This window comes from Hemibagrus wyckioides, linkage group LG09 (genome assembly GCF_019097595.1).
Source record: "Hemibagrus wyckioides isolate EC202008001 linkage group LG09, SWU_Hwy_1.0, whole genome shotgun sequence".
Lineage (NCBI taxonomy): Eukaryota > Metazoa > Chordata > Actinopteri > Siluriformes > Bagridae > Hemibagrus > Hemibagrus wyckioides.
The window spans coordinates 16,329,214-16,346,885 of record NC_080718.1 but is presented as its reverse complement, the minus strand read 5'-3'; the positions used below and the strand labels follow the sequence as shown (position 1 = coordinate 16,346,885).

The following is a 17,672-nucleotide window of genomic DNA, read 5'->3' as shown; positions in this document are numbered from 1 at the left end:
TGAAATTCTACATCCAATCACGTCCTGATTGCTTCATTCAAAGCCATTGGGGTGTGGTACAGAGACAAAATGACTTGTGTTACTGTCCAAATAATTAAGGATCCGTCTGAATTTTAGACAAAATCATACATCAGACAAAATGTAGAAATGTAGCGAATTAAATAACGAGGGTCATAGTGTAATCTGAGTTTGCTGTGTAAATGAAATGGTAATGAGGTTATTATATAGTATATGATCATTGTGGTAGTAAATGCAGTGTGGAAGAGTGACTCTACTTTTGACACGTGGGTTAACCGGAAGTTTAGTAGCGCTGTGTCCTAACGGAAGACGGGTTGTAATTGTGGATCTCGGACCAGCTCTGTCCAATATGGTGAGTTATTCAGCTGTTTCCTTTTTTTTTTTTTTGCAAACACGTCGCCTAATATTATACAGTTCTCCTGCACGGCATTACTAGGGGAAGTAAACCTCCAGAAGCAAATGAATAAATGGCTGAATGATGTAATATTTAGCACAGCTAGCCTGATCTAATAATGTTATACTAATGATATTATCGCTCCAGGAGACGCGCTTTTACTAAAATATCTTTACTACCACTTATTATTATTCAATAGCCTTAATTAAAAATAAAACTTGATAACACCATGGTAATAAAAAGTACAAAACATTTATTTTTATTTATCTATTTATTTATTTATTTATTTATTTACTTACTTACTTACATGACATAAATCAGCCACACTACGCCGTAAATTCTCTATATTGCCAAAAGTTTTGGGACACCCCTCCAGATCATTGAACTCAGGTGTTGTTTTTCAGGGGTTGGGCTCGGCCCCTTAGTTCCAGTGAAAGGAACTCTTAATGCTTCAACATACCAAAACATTTTGGACAATTTCATGCTCCCAACTTTGTGGGAACAGTTTGGGGATGACCCCCTTCCTGTTCCAACATGACTGCACACCAATGCACAAAGCAAGGTCCATAAAGACATAGATGAGTGAATTTGGTGTGGAGGAACTTCAGAGTCCTGACCTCAACCCTATAGAACACCTTTGGGATGAATTAGAGCAGAGACTGAGCCAGGCCAAAACTGGGACGTCTGCCTTTACATGCACATGAATGTAATATGGAGTTGGCCCGCCCTTTGCAGCTATAACAGCTTCAAGTCTTCTGGGAAGGCTTTCCACAAGGTTTAGGAGTGTGTTTATGGGAATTTTTGACCATTCCACTAGAAGCGCATTTGTGAGGTCAGGCACTGATGTTGGACGAGAAGGCCTGGCTCACAGTCTCTGCTCTAATTCATCCCAAAGGTGTTCTATCAGGTCCAAAATGTCTTGGTATGCTGAAGCATTAAGAGTTCCTTTGACTGGAACCAAGAGGCCAAGCCCAAGCGCTGAAAAACAACACCTGAATTCAATGACTTGGAGGGGTGTCCCAAAACTTTTGGCAATATAGTGTATAAAGGTTATTTAACCTACTACTTAACAACACAATTGAAGGAAACATCCACATCTATTAAGTATGTTACTGTCAGTGTTGATTAAAAAAGTAAATCAATAAATTGAAAAAAAAAAAGTAAAGTATTAATACAAACCCATAGTAAGGTTGTGAAGTGATATTTACTGTTGACGGTGTGAGCAGCCATGTTGATACATCATTACTTCTGAGCATGAAGTCTTAAAAATGTTTATTTTTTTCCCCAGTTGGTGATAAAAAAAAAAGAGTTATGAGTTTTAGTCGAAAGTAATGTATAAATAATTATTTAATTATTTAAAAATAAGTAATAAACTGATAACCAAACTGAATTTATGTCAATGAAAGAAGTTAAACGATTACATGTTAATTGCAAATATTCTTAAATATTAGTATTTTTTCCCAGTTTTCCTTAAATTTTTACCTAGGTTGGTAATTTAAAAAAAAGAGTTATGAGTTTTGGTCTAAAGTAATGTAGGTAATGTAATAAACTGATAACCAAACTGGAATTATGTTAATGAAAGAAGTTAAATGATTATATATTAATTGCAAATATTAACATGTAAGTCATTCAGTGAGTTTAATTCTCTTAAATATTAATATTATATGTTAATGTTGTTGTTGTGGTGTTGGTGTTTGGAATGTTCTAACATCTGTATAAATGGCTTGCAGTCCCATACTATTCTGCTTGTTCAGCCCACAAAGAGACCAGAAGGACGGACATATGCTGATTATGAATCTGTTAATGAGTGTATGGAAGGTAAGATCATATTTAGGCCAGTGTTCTACCTTAGCATTATTTTCACTGATGATGTACCTGGTCTGTAGAGAATAGATGTAAGAAAAGAACAACATTGTAAACACTGCTTCTGTACTTATCTGTTCTGTTTTCTTTTGGGCAGGAGTGTGTAAAATGTATGAAGAGCACTTGAAGAGAATGAATCCTAACAGTCCATCAATCACATATGACATTAGTCAGCTGTTTGATTTCATCGATGACCTGGCAGACCTCAGCTGCTTGGTGTAAGTAGGCTTGCTGTGCAATCCTTCCCACTGTTAGAAATTCAGAAGTCAGCATCAACAAGGGCAAAATGCAGTGGGTGTGAATGTCAGCTCTACACAGTCTACAGATAACCGAACAGTATGTGGCAGCAGCCTTCACTGATTTAAGCAGTAAGACAGCTGTAAATCTATATGTACTGGTGCTTTTTTTCTTAGACATAGTCAGACAGAGAGAGGCAGACACCAGAAGAAAAATCTCAGGAAGATTTTCAAGGACACAAAAAGGAAAGACAGCTGATAGTGGTCACATTCTAAATAGGATTTAGCAGAAGTACTTGATGTTTAAAGTGTCTGCTAAAACATGGTGCTGTATGTCTGTCAAGTCAACCGTGTCAATTGTAAGACATTTAGTGTTTGGAGATGAATTTAATGGGCCATAGGTATTGTGTGTTGTACAATTTTCTGGCCATGAGCTTCAGAGTGTCACAGGTTGCCGTCTAGTCTAAGGCTATGTATATAAAAAAGCAAACTCTTAAACAAGTCAATCTCAGTGGCAATTAAACAGTGGTAAGAGTAAAAAATCATTTTAAAAAAGTGGCTTTATTTCTGGCTAGTCATGTTTAGGAATGAAATTTCAATAAGGGTTTAATGTCTGTTATTAAATAATGACTATGGTGTCTCCCTGCTCTGACATTTTCTTTTGTATCCTCAAAGGTACACTTAACTTTTTTATTGGAGTATTCTCTATTAGTTGCCACTTGGATTAATGTCGATCATCTTGGCTGCTCTTATATCAGCATTTAGAAAGGTTAACATACACATTGTTCAATTGTCTGCTTTATAAGGTGACAAGAAATGCAGTTTTTAACTTGCCAAATATCGCAAACTTTAGATCTAGTTAGTGTTTCTGTCGTTGGCACTAAGATGGTGATGGTGATTAGTTTCATTTAAAGATAGATTGCTCATTAGGTCTAATTCATATTTTTACCAAAAATGCAATCAAACCCTAATTTTTATGACAGCTTTCGATATGCTTTAGCAAAACTCATTTTACCTCCACAATGTACACAGTGCAAATGGGACAATATAATATAGTGTAAACTGCATGAATAAAACAAACCATGTGTATTTTGCTGTATTTAGTTTGATTTATTTTGCAGTATTCAGAGTAGATATGACATTAAGGCCGGCTCAGAGATCAGTTTAGCTGCTTTTGTCTGCTGCCTTGTCAGTGATGTTTAGCAGGGTGTTACAACATCATGTATCTCCTATCATTCCCTTGGCTTTGCCATGGATTGAGTGAATCCTCCAGATTAGTTTCTCACTCTGAACTAGAATTTCGTTCCACACATGAACAGTTACTCAGCTTTGATTTGCAAACACCCTCTTATGGGGAAAACATTACTGCGTACCCTGCACACAAAATATTATTTCACAGAAATGTCACTGCAAAATAGATTACTCACAATCACTTTCTTTGTGACTTTCATTCCTTAGGTACCGAGCTGACACACAGACGTACCAACCCAACAACAAAGACTGGATCAAAGAGAAAATTTATATATTGCTGCGCCGCCAAGCTCAGCAAGCTGGGAAATAAAATGTCCCTAAAGTGAGATTAGATGGTTTTACTTTTCAGGAATATGGCAGGGAAGTTGGTCACTTTTTAAAGGGGAAATCATTTCTAAAGACTTATGGGATGATGGCTAGATAATTCGATAAATAATTTTCATTTCCAGGCCTGGGTGACCACTATGAGTTCATTGAGGTAATTGGAAGAAAGTTTCTTCTGGAGTTTAGTGCCTACCCTAAACTAACACATTTATTTCAAATGCAGGTGATGCTAAAGACCATTACAAGCTGAACCAGGCAGAGTAAAGTGTTCAGATTAAGCTCGTCAGGCCAGTAGATGTATAGACTGAATTGTGTGTTTTTGTGTGTACTATTTTGTTTCCTGCTTGTCTCTACAGATTTTCCTCTTCCATAATAAAATGGCCTTATTTAAACTGTTTGAGTACTTCATATGTATAGTTATAACCAGCTGTTGCAGTATAATCATGTTTTTCCTTGTATAAATTGACTAGAGTTGGCAGCGATCCAACACCCAGGATCAGTATCATGAGGATACCAGCAAAAAAAGTATAGGATGAGAATTAAAAAAGGAGGAATCCAATCCTGTAATAAATGGAAAGACTGGAACTGGATTTGAATAAGGTTTTTTTTTTTTTTAACTGAGAATGTTTACATATAAGAGATGCTAGTATTTTTTGTTAGGATTAATTCTGTTACAGTTATATGCCCTACTTTATTATTTATTATTATTGCTAGGTAAATTACTAAAATTATTAAAAAAAACATTCCTGAAGCTTCGTAGATTAGGGTAAAAACCTCAAATGTGTATGCAAGGCTTTAGACAGACAGCAAAATGTCACATCATGCTATCTATCAAATTGACCCTAAATATTTGCCTCCAACATGTTTTGTGGTAAGCAGAAAAGTATTTTCTTGCATAGATTTCCCCATATAGGCAAGAAAGATAAACTTAAGTCCTCTAAGTTGTGAGGTTGGGCCTCCATGGATTGGGCTGTTTGTCCAGCACATCCCACAGAGGCTTGATTGGATTGAGATCTGGGGAGATTTGGAGACCAAGTCAACACCTCAAACTCATTGTTGTGCTCATCAAACCATTCCTGAACCATTTTTGCTTTGTGGCACAGTGCATTATCCTCCTGAAAGAGGACACAGTCATCAGGGAATACCGTTTCCATGAAAGCGTGATATGTGTCAAAGTAACATCCAACTGGATGGCAGGACCCAAGGATTCCCAGCAGAACATTCCCTAAAGCATGATACTGCCTTCACAGGCTTGCCTTCTTCCCATAGTGCATCCTAGTGCCATGTGTTCCCCAAGTGATGCACACGCACCGGCCGTCAGACCAGGCCACCTTCCTCCATTACCCCATGGTCCAGTTCTAATGCTCATGTACTCATTGTTGCAGCTTTTGGCGGTGGACAGGGGTCCGCATGGGCACCCTAACTGGTCTGTGGCTATGCAGCCCCATACACAACAAACTGTCATGCACTGTGTATTCTGACAACTTTCTATCAGAACCAGCATTAACTTGTTCAGCAATTTGAGCAACAGTAGCTCGTCTGTTGGATCAGATCACACAGGCCAGCCTTCACTCCTCACGTGCATCAATGATCCTTGGCCGCCCATGACCCTGTCACCGGTTCACCACTGTTCCTTTCCTGGACCACTTTTGATAGATACTGACCACTGCAGACCGGGAACACCCCACAAGAGCTGCAGTTTTGGAGATGCTCTGATCCAGTCGTCTAGCCATCACAATTTGGCCCTTGGTCAAACTCGCTCAAATCCTCATGCTTGCCCATTTTTCCTGCTTCTAACACATCAACCTTGAGGACAAAATGTTCACTTGCTGCCTAATATATCCCACCCACTAACAGGTGCCATGATGAGGAGATAATCAGTATTATTCACTTCACCTGTCACTGTGCATAATGTTATGCCTGATCGGTGTAAATATATACATATACACACACAATAATGCCGTGGATTGTAAAATGTTTTAATCATGTCTGTATGTATGCATGCAAGGCTGTGGTGATGTGTGAACTTAAGGTGTGAAAATAAATATACATTTATATCTAATAACATACATATATCTAGCCGCGCGTGCATGGTGGTGTTATATGTGCCTGTGTGCTCTCGTGCCTTATTCGCGTTGTGTCACTGCACAGTCACTGTATTTTACACAGGCGGTATTTTTGAAGAGTTTCTGTGTTTTTTTCCCCTCTTCCCTCTTTCTCTTCGGCCCGCCGTTCTGAGCCGATGAGGATACACCAATCGGTCTCCGCTCCGTGTGTGTGTGTGTGTGTGTGTTTTTACCTTTGTGTTCAGATCGCCTCACACTCGTGTTTCTCACCCAGCCCAGTCTCCCCCATCTCCCCCCCTCACACTCCTCCCTCAGCCTCAGCATCTCAAAAGGCTACTGAGTGAGAATCGATGGCGCAGAGGCCCGCCTGACAGGACAATAAAAACCCACAAAGAAGCGGTGAGTTTTTTTTTTTCCTTCGCCTTTCAAGTTATATCACGAAATGACAGGCAGTGAGGAGAGATGGGCTCGGCGTGCGGGCGTAAAAAACCCAACGCGTGTTATTCCAGCTGCCTTTTTGTTGCTACGAGGCAGCAGCCAGCCTCCCTAATACCCTTCCTCAAGAAACATCAGCGGCATCCCCTCATTAAGCTCAGGCGCTCTCTGGCTCCATTTTAACCCATATTTGCGATGCATAATTTTGTGTTGATGTTATTTTTTGGGGGGGGGGACAACAGAAATGAGAGCAGGTCACTGTTAATATAGATGTGATGGTTTTAAGCGTCTCATGACAGCGGATTGCCGGAGTGAGAGCTCATTGTGCGCTGCGCCACGCCGTAACGAGTCTCAAATGCGGATTGCGGTGCGTAAATAAAAATGCGATGTAGTGCTGTTTGGAGGAGGTCTGCCTGTTTGAAAGGACCTCCCCTGCAAAATGAAGAGAGACGACGTGCAGCAGCCAGCGTTGGACGAACTGCTCGTTTTAATTGAAGGCGATCGTCCTGTACTGGCGTGTCCCCGTTTCCGCCAAAGCCAGATGCCCACACTGTTTACATACCACCCCGAAGGCAGGATGTCATTATTAACCCACTGAGAATCTACAACGCATCCTCGAGCTCTCCTCACACATTATAACAAGCCTAGGTTACATTATTAAGCTATCATCGGTTTTATTTTCTCAGCAATAGGCCAACCACATCTTAAGGTGGTTGATATTATTAAAAAAAAAAAAAGAAGAAGAAGAAAGGTGTGGATATCATCACAGTGTAATTCCAATCACAGTGTGTTGCCTGTAATTGTGTAGTAGATTAATAGAGCCTTTGTGCATAATAAAGTGTAGACGGTATCCTCTTGAGTTTGTATTTTAATGAAATTAACGATCTGATGCTAGTTGTTCAATGTCTTTAAGTGCAGAAGACAGTTATGTTCCTGTTATGGGAGATAAACCCAGGGTGCCTGGCCTCCCAGGCCCGGTTTCAGTCCCTGATGTGTGGCCTTTGAGACGTCCACCATCCCTCGATCCCTCTGCTCTTAATGGAGCCCTCATCTTCTGAGGTGAGTGTGTGCTGGTGCTTAAGCTCTTAAGTTGTAGTAGAATGTTAAAAGAAATAATGAAGCCTTTCAGATGACGAGTGTCTTTAAGCTTCCACAAGACCAGCCCTATCTCTACCATTTGAAGTTTTAAATGACCTTGATGATTGAAAGCCTTCATGGTATGAGACTGGGCCCTGGAAAGATGCTTTGGATTGGTTAGCAAATGAAAAAGCTCAGATTTACATCAGAATACGTGTTATTAGTTAACCTCAAAGTTTACCGTTTAACTGTTGAGGCCAGTTTATATACACCTGAGATTCCGCCTTTTTCATGACACATTTCATTTTACCATATATTTCTTTTGGCAAGTCAATTACATCGTAGATGTGTTAAAAATGGATTAGAGACTAATTTATTTCAGCTATAATTCACTATGTCAAAATTATACTGGCTCACAATTTACATACACAAAGCTGACAGTCTCTTAAACAGCCTGGAAGATTCTTGAAACTGATATAATGAATTTTATTAGACAATTTTATTGGCTTTTGCTTGGCCATTTGTCATAACTGAGTCCTACATCATCGTGGCTTAAAAGGTTGTCAAAATTGCAAGAAAGAAGCCTTTATTTTAACACAGGCATAAAAATGGATAGATGTTTGCAGGTTATCGCCAACCTTTTGTATTATTTGGTCAGATAAAACAAACAAAAAAAAAGAATTATCCTAAGCGTACCTCCGAAGATGCACCAAAATAGCTTAAAAACAGCAAAGTACCAGTGTACTTTTTTTTCAGAAAAGATTTGATGACTGAACTGAAAAATTGTGTCTGTTCAAGGAGGCACACAAACTTAATCAACTGACACTAGTCTTGTCAAAAGGAATCAACAAAATATCCATTAGTGTTGTAAGAAGCTTGTGGAAGGCTACCCCAAGTCTCTGAACTCAAGTTCAAGCAATTAAAAGCTAATGACACTAAATACTAACACAATATACAAGTGTATGTAAAATTATCACCCACTAAAAATCTGATACAGTAAATAAAATGTCTCTTAGCTATTGTTTTGAAATGACCTGTTTTGGAAATGAAGTAGATACGCTAATCCACACAGGAAATGGTAACATGGACGATTTGAGTTTGAATGTTTTTGAACTGTAGCTAGCTTGTTGTAAATATTAATACTCTAACAAAGATGTGCAGTGATTATTGATTATGCTGGAGCATATAAACAGAATATGGGTTTCCAACGACTGGACTTAAATTTGGATGTTACTCCATATGTATTCTACATCAGAAAATTTGTCAGATTATGATGTATCCAAGAGATTTTTTTAATGCTACTCACTTTTACGCTACTTTCACATGCCTCAGTTGAAATGGAGGATGAAGATGGCACATGTTTACTTGATGTGTTGTGGTAAGTTCTACCAGAATGTCTTCGCTCAGAAATTATTAGAACTGTGATTAAAAAAAAAGATATTTGCTCTTTGTCTTGTATGATACATGGATTTGCTTTTGTTTTTACTAGTGACCCACAAGCCCTGAATGACTTCCTTCATGGGACAAAAGAGGTTCACTGTATATTCTGTATCCTCATGCGACACAAACTATAACTTAAGTATACATAAAATAAAGTACTGCTATTCTGTGTTACACCATTTAGAATCAAATCATTAATAATGTAGAAATCATGAACATAGTTCACTAGACTATTAAGCATTAATAGTGTTTATTATTATTCAGTTTTTATTCATTTATATGCAATCAGCAGTTCCAAAGTATGTTTGTATATGGGAGAGAAATTTTAGAGATGCATGAAAGCCCTCCCTACAATTAGTCATCTTCTCTCCTATCTGTTGAAACAGCTGCTAAGTGGAGACCTGCTCATTAATTCTTCCTCTGGGGAGCCGTCCCTGTTCACAGACACGCCGGTAAGTCTGGGCCACTGTCCCCATTGACAAAATAGTAGATGGATATTACCTCTATTTTAGATCACCATAACCTGCATCTTTTCCTATTTTTTTCCCCAAGTTCACTAGTTGTAAATTCTTGTCTTTACTGTTAATGACAGTGGTCTAGTGGTTTCAGGGGATGGGATCTATTTTTTTTCACCGATAACATATGATAATTCCACATTTTCTTAACCCACTAATTGTCCTTTCCTTTTTTCTCTCTAGAGCCCTGTCTCTTTGTTGGCAGATGATGCTGGCTCTCATGACACACCTATATCAGGGTGTGTGGATCTCTCCTTCCTGGATGAGGCCTTGCTGGCCTCACCAGCAGGAGGAGAGGATTCTGAAGAGGTATGTGAACCTCCACAAGTTGAGGCAGAAGTGCCACAGCAACAGGAAGAGGAGGAGGAGACATGTGATATTCTACAGCAGAGTCTCCAGGAGGCTGACATCACTGAGCACACACTGGCTTTAGAGGCAGGTCTTGCCCAGTCTAGTGAAGCGCTCTCTCTCTACCCATCTGGTATACCCCCACCTTCACCTCCATATATGTCTAAACCACTGAGTATCTCTGGGGTCACACCATTGCCAAGGGACACACAAGTTGCAGTGGAGCCTCCTCAACCGTCCCTGTTAGCCGTTGGACCAGGTTGCCCTTCACTCAAGCCTGTACCACCCCAATTAATGGGGCTGCTGCCTGGGAACGTGTTCCCTGCACCTCCCACCTCTGACACATCCTTCTGCCTGAGTCGTGCACAGGGTTCCAACATGATCATCCACAAAACCCTACCAGGCCTTACACTGAGCCCTGCTGTTAGGGCAACAGCACCTCCAGAGATTATATTGCAAAGGACCCCTCTGCCTATCCAACCCAAGCTGCCAGTCAACATCCAGCCTAGACTGGTACAGATAAGCCCAAAATCGTCAGAGCAGAAATCATCTCCAGGACTTACTTTCATTCCTCCAGCTGCATCGCAAAATATCCTGTTGTCCTCTCCTGTGGGCCCCAGGCAGCCTTTGCCATCACAGTCTACAACCACACTCAACAAGCCTGTGAGTTTGCAGCTAGTCAACCAGGGAGGCTCAATTGTCATTCAGCCCCAGAGTCTATTTCAGGGCCAGAGCCACTTTATATTGCCTAGTCAAGGCTCTGTAAACCAGTCTGCAACTGTCTCTAGGCCACTGCTCAGCACGACAAACAATCAAATGCCAAGCGCAGCCCCTCTGGCAGGACAGCTTGTTGATGGCTCACAGATTGTAACAGTACGCCCCAGGCAACTGAATTTTAGCCCTGTGTTTACCACTCCGACTGGGCAGCTCACACTCAGACAGGGAGCTCTCCTGTCTGGACCCCTGCAGCTTCAGTCAGCGCCTCCTACCGTCTTCCAGATGCCGGCGCAGCTAGCAGGGGCCTACTCTGCTCATGCACATGGGCAGCAAGGTGGTGTTGTCCACACTCCTGCCTTAGGGAAGCAAATCACCCTGATCAACACTCCTGGTGTGCTTGCCCCTGATATGACTGCCATATCAATAGTGAATGGGCCATCCTTGGTGCAAAGCTTGCCCTTTGTGTCCCAGGCACAGAGGCCTATGGCAGGGGGCCCTGAGGAGCAGCTTAGTCTTCCACAGACCCCAGTGCTTCTTTTGCCTGAGAGAACAACAGCAGATAAAAATGCAACAAATGAACAACTACAGAGTATCTTACAAGTAAGCTCCCTATTGTTTCTCTTCCTTTTAGAAGATTTTTGGTTGTGATACCAATAGCAAGCCTGAGTATAACTGTGTAATATTTATCTATTCTTTGTGTACCTGTTCTAGCAAGGCACACTGTCTCCCCCAGCTTCAGTGCAAGCTGCTGTAGCTAAAATGCGCACACAGCCTTCCCCAGTCATTACTCTATTGCAGGCACCACCAGAGAGCACCAATTCCCCTGAGCCTGTCACATTATTGTCCAAACACCTAATTACACACCCAGAGAAGCAGCAAGCTGTTGAAGGAGGCCAAACACCACCAAATCAAGCATTCATGCACCATCCCCTTCAGGTAAATCAAACTGTTTGGTCATTGAGGTTATATAATGTTTAGATGTTGTCATACTTTGGATATACAAGGATTTAAACCAGGTCTAATTATTTTCAATGCATGTCCTTACAGGAAGCACTTATTCCTGCAGCTTCTGCTGAGTCTCTAGACAGTAACATCTCTCCTGCAGCTAGTGAGACAGAGTCTTCAAACATGGTACTGGCTGTGTGTGCCTCATCTGACGTTCTCTCTGTGCTGTCTGAGTGTGGAGGAATCCCCACTCCAGTGCATTCTGGGTCAGAGCATGGCGACATGTTAGTCTCACCGTCCATAACCCAGTGTTCTGGAAGTACTCCCTCGACAATGTTTCCTACACCCCCACTTTCAGACAGACAACCCTCCTCAGCGTTTGTGGTTCTCGGTGGTAAAATGCAGGGGCAAGAGGAATCCATGCTGTGCATGAGTCCATCTTCAACACCAGAAAAGATGTGTGTTTCTGAGCAACCCATCCCTGTATCTACTGGCCCCAGTGGAGTCCTGGAGTCTGGCCTTAATGAAGCCCGACAGCACATGCAACAAAACAGTAAGAATTTGTACATCAAAACTCACAACCATAAGATGTACGTTATAACAGCTTTTCTTTTGGTTCTTATCAGAACTGAAACTGGAACTTTCTGGTGTAGTGGATGATGAAGTTGCTTCACTGGACCTGCAGGAGAGTTTCGAAGGCTTGTTATCCCAAGACACCCAGGGCCACACTGCACTTCAGGTGAAAATGCATGATTTTCACGTGGCTTGATAATTACTGAGGACATATGAGATATTTAAAATGAAAGCACATTATGTACTATATTTATAAATGTATTAAAAAATAATAAATTATTAAGCAGTCCTAGTGATTCACACACATTCTGCTGCTTTAGGTGCCCTGTGTCAGCGTGAAGGCAAGAGAAAGACTCACTCCAGCAGTGCGCCAGCAGAGGTCAACAGATGTTCTTAGTATTCTTAGTATTGTGAACATGAAACCGTCTGAAAACGTCTGGCATTTTATATGAGAATCTGTTTTTCATGAACGTTCGTTACATCAGTGTTGCAGAGCAACCAGTTGCTTGCTTAACCTATTGCATGTGTGTGTGCAATTCACAGGCTCAAGCAGCAGCTTTGTTCAGACTATGACTCGGTTCTTAATCCAAATACGTGCTCACGGTTCACTTCGCTAGAGGATGCTGCGAGACACCTGTTGCCATATCATACCTGCTCCAGAGCCTTACCCAGCCAAGCTGATCTGCTAACAGGTTAGGCTAAAGCCAGGGATACAATCATAAACATGCAGTGTATAATTATCTAACCTGTCTGAACTGGGCTGTGCAGGAGTTGCCATTTTATCTGCATAGCAGGCAAAATATATTGAAATGGATTTGAACTGAATATCACATGACACTTTCGTATCTGTCTGTGTGTAGTGGATAAGCAGTTTGAGAATGTATCAGAGCTGCTGCTGAAATGTACTACAGACATGCTAAACAAATACAGGCAGCTCTTACTGGCAGAGTCTCAGGTGAGTCCGAGTATACCACATTTAACAATCCTTTATGTAACGTGACTACCAGCCCATGTGTGGTATTTTTTTCCGCATGTTCATTCAATCTAAGGATATACTGCACCAACAAAAACTCAAAGCAGGATTTTCTAGAATTACTGAGGATCACATTGTTCATAGGTTGTTCAAAGCCATGTAAAAAGACACAGTACAGAGAGACAGAGTCGATCCTTTGGCAGTCAGATCCACAGATTTGTGTATAGACTATACGGCCAAAAATATGTGGCTCTTACCCAAAGCCGGTGTGGAAGAACCTGCACAGATCCCTGACCTCAACCCCACTGAACACCTTTAAAATGAATTAAAACACTCCCTTCAGTAATGATCTTGTGAATTCCCAAAACCACATTCCAAAATCTAGTGGAAATCCTTCCCAGAATAGTGGAGGCTGGTATATCAGCAAAAAGCTGAACCAACTTCAGAATGGGATGTTTACCAAAGACATATGGGTATGACGGCAAGGTGTGAACAGAATTTGGCCATATAGTGTATACACATTTGGACACAGACAAAATGGTTATTAAAGATATCTATTGTATATTGGAATTTAAATTAAATTTGAGAATATTTACAGGTACTTATAAGTAAGCAATCTAGAAATTACTGCACTTTCCTGTGTGCCGAAACTTTTTTTAAAAGCAAAGTAGTGGATTGTTCTGCAATGGCCAAGCCAGTCAACTTGCATTTCAATGGCTTTTCTACTGCTGACATGCATTTCAATCGCGGTAGGCAAAACACTTAATGAACAAGCAGGAACTCTCGACAGCGGCATTAAAGAGACCTGACTGTATATAGGAAATGGAGGGAATTACTATAAGTGATTAAGGCATTTTGTCATTGATGCCATTAATCTGTGCAGCAAGAAAGTCCTTCAGCAGAGATGGTGATGCTGGAACGCTTATTCCTGCAGTCTGAGCGACTCTTACTCGGGGAAGAGAGACGCAGAGCAAGAGGCGACCCAGGTGAGGTCTTTTATTTGTTTGAGGAGCGTGGTTACCTCTAATGATTAATTAACCAAGGCGTTTTGGTGGCCAGGATTATGTAGTTTATCACTGTATAAGGAGAGTGCAAAATGATTTGGTTCCAAGATGTAAATAGAAGAGTTAGAATCAGCTAGATGTTGTTTCAATCCTAAAACATGAACAGTAAACACTTACTATGAGCAGGATATTCCTGATGTATTAATAATATTGTGTTGCAAATGCATTTTACATTCAGTATATTATGTCAGGTTATTAATACTTATTCATAAGAACATTATAGACACAGGCCATGGTATAGTGTCTGTACTTCGAGGTAGAAGTAAGGATAAAATGATGGTGTGCTGCTGGAAATGAATCAACAACAGGGTGGTGTGATGACTTAGTACCTGATATTTGCATAACAGCACATCCTAAAGTTTATCCTTTTTTAAAGGTACTGCATATAGACCAGGAACATATAATGGGAAACTTCCACAAAATAAGTTACTTCCTGTCTTCATCCACATTCCTTAATATGATATCTAACTTAATATGAGAACGCACAGCTTGGCATGTTACTGAGAAACAATATAGTAGAAGACTGTTCTGTCCAGAAGACTTCACTGTGGTAAAAAACAAAAATAAAAAAATAAATAAATCTGCTACAATGTGCTAACAGCCAAGCCCTTTATTTAATCTTATTTATTAAATGATTTTTTTTATTTAATTTATTTTTAGTAACAGCCTTTTCCACTCATTCATCATACGTCCCTTGTGAGCGGTCATGAAAGAAACGATGTTTCTTTATTTCTTAATTATTTAGTAATTTAATTAAAATCACGATTATACTGTCTAATTTATATATAATGAATGAAATGTGCATTTAACGGTTTATAGTAAAGATGTTGAATCTTTTATAGAATACAATCATGCCTGGATTCGTAGAAAGTCTGAATCGTGACCTTTAAGACAAACTGGAGTTTGGTGAAATGTAACTAGGTGTCCGTGTGTGACTCATTTTACAGAGTCCTTTCTGATGTCATTGCGTAAAGCATCTTGGCACCGCGGCATGCTGCCTTCACGCCACTCTGACGCCTCAGCCAGTCCCCCGTCACCCCCTGCATGGGCTCTACATTCAGACAGACCCCCGGGTCTTAAAACATATTGCTCCAGGAGCAGGGGGGCGCTGCGCCTTACCATCAAGCACGAGTCCGGATCACGCAAAGTCATCCATAACTCCGCCTGTGACGAGCCACATGCCCCCGCCGGACATAAACGCACCTTAGACGGGCAGCTAACTAACAGAGGAAGGAACGAACAAGAGAGGCAGGACAAACCGCCGAGTCCTACAGAGACGGGTTCGGAGCGGAAACAAGAAGAGGCTGAAGTGGACATGAACAGGACAGCCTGCAATTCTATCACAAAGTCAGAGCACAAATCTGAAAGAGCAGAGGGATCGTTTCCAGATGTGCAAACCCCAGAGGTTAAGAGAAGCAAGCTGGATGTTGCAGATGGGATGGGGGATGAAGGCGGTCTGAGCGAGCACCTGCAGAGTGCTATAGACAGCATCCTGGAGCTTCAGCGGCTTCAGGGACCAGCAGCTTGTCTCAAGCCCAAACTCCAGCCCTGCACGCTGGAGCAAAGCATCAGCTGCGTGCTGGAGGGAGAAATGTAATCCACACAACGAGGAGAAAAAAAAAAACAAAGTGCTGCTTACATCCTACAGCTGAGTATAACTAACACTGTCTGACATCCACGACAGATGCTAAATTCTTAATTTGTTCATTCCCGCTCTAGGGGCTCCATATTGGCATACAAAAGGACCTGATGTAAAGCTGATCTAAACCAGTAGACTGGGAGACCTGATGTGAATAAATTGAGTGGAGCACCTGTTTTTTCTAATATGCGCCACAGTAATTTCTTTCTTTCTTTTTTTTTTTTTAAATGTTGGATTTAGTGTTAAGTAAGGAAGCTTCCAATGTGCTTGATTTGTGCCAACATTGACAATGTTGTCAGTTGCATTTGCCGAGTGCCTGTGTGTATCGTTGTCTTTTTCTGAATGTATGTCTGTGCGTTTGTGTGATAAGTACGATAATTCATGTGTGAAGGGGGAAGAGATTGCTTGGTTATATAGATATACTTACAGTTTAAGAAAGTTTGTACACTACAAGTGTATAGTATATGGATACTGATGTCCGTTTCAGCTTGTTTATCCCCAAAGAACACACACACGCTTCATTCTGAAAATCACCAGCAAAACCTATTACTGCATTCAAGAGATTCTTTTCTTAAAAAGACAAATCGTCTCCACTTCATATTTAGCATCAGCGATTATTGAAAGTAAGATGTTCTACTCCAGTTACGAAATGAGCAGGTCTTCTTTTTGTCTGCAGTAAACTGTGATGCATCTTACCGTCCATCAAGGAGACAACAACAAAAAAAAAATGCTCGAAGAGATATTCTAAAAACACAAGCAATAATGAGCAGTTGGTCTTGAATATGTGGTTGTGCCTCGGTCCAACTTCTAGTCACTTTTGCTTTCTGTATCGTGATTCCTAGCCGTTCATCGCCTGTATTCTGGCATTAGAAAACAAATATGTTAAAAAAAATAACGACAGCAATATCAATGGATCATTGGGAAACTGATGCAAATTCTCATCAGGATACAAAAAAGGAATTTTATTTCACGTTGTAAAAATTAGCCCGCATCCATGAATCACTTAGCGCTAACGCCGCATCCAGAAGTACAAATCAATGTTGATTTCTTGACAATCTTAAAATTTTGTTAGTGCTGTATGTCACAAGGTGAAAAGATGAAGCAGTAGGTCCTTGTAAGCAAAGATTCAGGATATATAGATTATATGGATGTGGAATTAACTACTACAGTAACTAATAGGGCTCGAGCAGGATAGAGCTATAATTAAACGATCGTGTCATTAGGTTAAATATCCGCATCGCAACAGAATTTAATATCCACGTTTGACGCAGTCTCACATTTGAGTGGTAATTTAGACGTACTCCCCAACATGCTATGCACTGGTAAACGTTTCAGAGTACTCAAGTCACAAAAACCTAAGGTGACGGTATAATGCACTTAACCCTACGAACTGTGACAAGCCCTAAATGTGACAAGGTGCCATTTTTCGATGGATGATGTCATTCTTCTCCAGTCATTCGCCTGTTTCAGTTTATTAAATACTGTGAATATGGTAGCATGTGTTGGACACCACTTCAGACGACGACACATTTTACTGACAGATCGTTCTGATGCCAAAATCAAAGAGGCCTTAATTCTGCAGTACCAGATTGTAAAGAAAAAAAAAAGGGGGTAATTAAAAAAAAATGTTAAATCCCAACTGATGACTCTTTTGACCCACCGTCATGTTAAGTCATTCATTTGAAACATATAAAGAGAAAATCTTTTGTATACATTTTTACAAACTATTTATTTAACTGTGATTTTGTAAATAATAAAAAGTAAAATTGTGAATGGAATGCTTGTGTAGCGTGT

General features: G+C 40.5%; 2 protein-coding genes across 2 annotated transcripts; both read left to right on the top strand.

Annotated features, from left to right (window-relative positions):
- Nucleotides 1–235: 235 nt before the first annotated feature.
- On the top strand, nt 236–4,478 carry LOC131358955 (enhancer of rudimentary homolog). Its single transcript, XM_058398405.1, has 4 exons — nt 236–370; nt 2,143–2,230; nt 2,373–2,493; nt 3,970–4,478. The coding sequence occupies exons 1-4, from the start codon at nt 251–253 to the stop codon at nt 4,070–4,072; spliced, it is 432 nt and encodes a 143-aa protein (XP_058254388.1). The 5' UTR covers nt 236–250; the 3' UTR covers nt 4,073–4,478.
- Nucleotides 4,479–6,304: 1,826 nt separating this feature from the next.
- On the top strand, nt 6,305–17,656 carry si:ch211-168d23.3 (BRD4-interacting chromatin-remodeling complex-associated protein). Its single transcript, XM_058399822.1, has 14 exons — nt 6,305–6,551; nt 7,506–7,646; nt 8,997–9,042; nt 9,154–9,196; nt 9,491–9,556; nt 9,803–11,284; nt 11,396–11,620; nt 11,732–12,182; nt 12,256–12,368; nt 12,523–12,581; nt 12,746–12,894; nt 13,063–13,157; nt 14,059–14,161; nt 15,187–17,656. The coding sequence occupies exons 3-14, from the start codon at nt 9,002–9,004 to the stop codon at nt 15,834–15,836; spliced, it is 3,477 nt and encodes a 1,158-aa protein (XP_058255805.1). The 5' UTR covers nt 6,305–6,551; nt 7,506–7,646; nt 8,997–9,001; the 3' UTR covers nt 15,837–17,656.
- Nucleotides 17,657–17,672: the final 16 nt, after the last annotated feature.

Coding starts and splice junctions, on each gene's coding strand:
- LOC131358955 (XM_058398405.1), top strand. CDS start 251: ATGCAGTGTGGAAGAGTGACTCTACTTTTGACACGTGGGTTAACCGGA. Junction 371..2,142: donor GACCAGCTCTGTCCAATATG/GTGAGTTATTCA, acceptor AATGGCTTGCAG/TCCCATACTATTCTGCTTGT. Junction 2,494..3,969: donor GCAGACCTCAGCTGCTTGGT/GTAAGTAGGCTT, acceptor TTCATTCCTTAG/GTACCGAGCTGACACACAGA.
- si:ch211-168d23.3 (XM_058399822.1), top strand. CDS start 9,002: ATGGAGGATGAAGATGGCACATGTTTACTTGATGTGTTGTG. Junction 11,621..11,731: donor TCATGCACCATCCCCTTCAG/GTAAATCAAACT, acceptor ATGTCCTTACAG/GAAGCACTTATTCCTGCAGC. Junction 13,158..14,058: donor TCTTACTGGCAGAGTCTCAG/GTGAGTCCGAGT, acceptor TAATCTGTGCAG/CAAGAAAGTCCTTCAGCAGA.